Source organism: Jaculus jaculus, chromosome 2, assembly GCF_020740685.1.
Source record: "Jaculus jaculus isolate mJacJac1 chromosome 2, mJacJac1.mat.Y.cur, whole genome shotgun sequence".
Taxonomy (NCBI): domain Eukaryota; kingdom Metazoa; phylum Chordata; class Mammalia; order Rodentia; family Dipodidae; genus Jaculus; species Jaculus jaculus.
The window spans coordinates 99651740-99652763 of NC_059103.1; the positions used below are offsets into that span (position 1 = coordinate 99651740).

The 1024-nt window shown below is 52.8% G+C and overlaps 1 protein-coding gene across 1 annotated transcript; it reads left to right on the plus strand.

Annotated features, from left to right (window-relative positions):
• Positions 1–271: 271 nt before the first annotated feature.
• Positions 272–472, plus strand: LOC123453229 (CDC42 small effector protein 1-like). The gene has a single exon (XM_045142546.1). The coding sequence runs from the start codon at positions 272–274 to the stop codon at positions 470–472; it is 201 nt and encodes a 66-aa protein (XP_044998481.1).
• Positions 473–1024: the final 552 nt, after the last annotated feature.

The window sequence follows — 1024 nt, forward strand, 5'->3', positions numbered from 1 at the left end:
ACAACCGCTCTGTGCCGGGCGAGAAGCAGGATTTTAAATTCGAGGAAGACTTAACCTTGCTCCTGAATGTCTGTGCCTCTGGCTGGCCCAGTTAGTGGCTCTGGTTTGAGACACTGATATTCATTGCTCGGCTAAGGCTCTTGGGGATTTCCACCTTCTCCAGGCCCATCCGTTGTTCTACCTGGGTAGAGTGGGGGGTGGACAGTCAAGGCACCAGAGCAAGAGACCACTGAGACTGCGGGCAGATGAGTGCAGCTGGAACCATCCGGATATGAGTGAATTTTGGCACAAACTGGGGTGCTATGTGGTAGAGATGGTAGAGAAACCCCAGCCGAAGGAGAAGACGGATTTACCGGACCATGATGGGGAGCCAATGAATTTTATCCACCTGACTCCCATCGGCTCTGGGGAGATAGGGGCTGGAGACGCACTCGCTATGACAGGTGCAGATGACAGGTTCAGGAGCAGATGAAATCCAACAGAACAGAGACAGGCCAATTCAAGGGGCTTATAGCTTCCAAGGAAATGGTTCTGCAATCTTGGAGGCCTTACTCCATGTGCAGCCCGGAAGGAATGCTGCCCCACATCCCTCCTACAACCACTGACCCAAGGACCCCTCTCCTGTCTGCCTAACAAGTGCCTCGAAAGGCATGGGGGCTGCTCTCCCTTTCTCCTTCTGGCCTCTGCCCCTTCTGGAGATGGGTTCAGGGCAGCAGGACTGACCAAGTAACTACTGGTGCCACAGGAGCTTGGCCGAATCTCTGCACACCCTTAGATCTGAGCTGGGAGTTCTCTGGCACTAGGATGTGTTCTCTGCTCCTGAATGATGGTCAGGGTGCCACCCGTTGTCAATATTTTAAAGGTCAGTTCTTCAATGGGGCAGGAAGGCGAGATTACCAAGCTGAAGCTGGATTTGCTAAGAAAAGTCCTACCTCCCTGCCCTCGTTTTCCTCCTGGAATGAACTAATGTAGATAGATGTCAAGGGGCTGGGAAGGTGATCACTGCCTATTTCCCTCTAGACTT

Excerpts from the sequence above, each read along its gene's own strand:
- LOC123453229 (XM_045142546.1), top strand. The coding sequence starts at position 272 with ATGAGTGAATTTTGGCACAAACTGGGGTGCTATGTGGTAGAGATGGTA.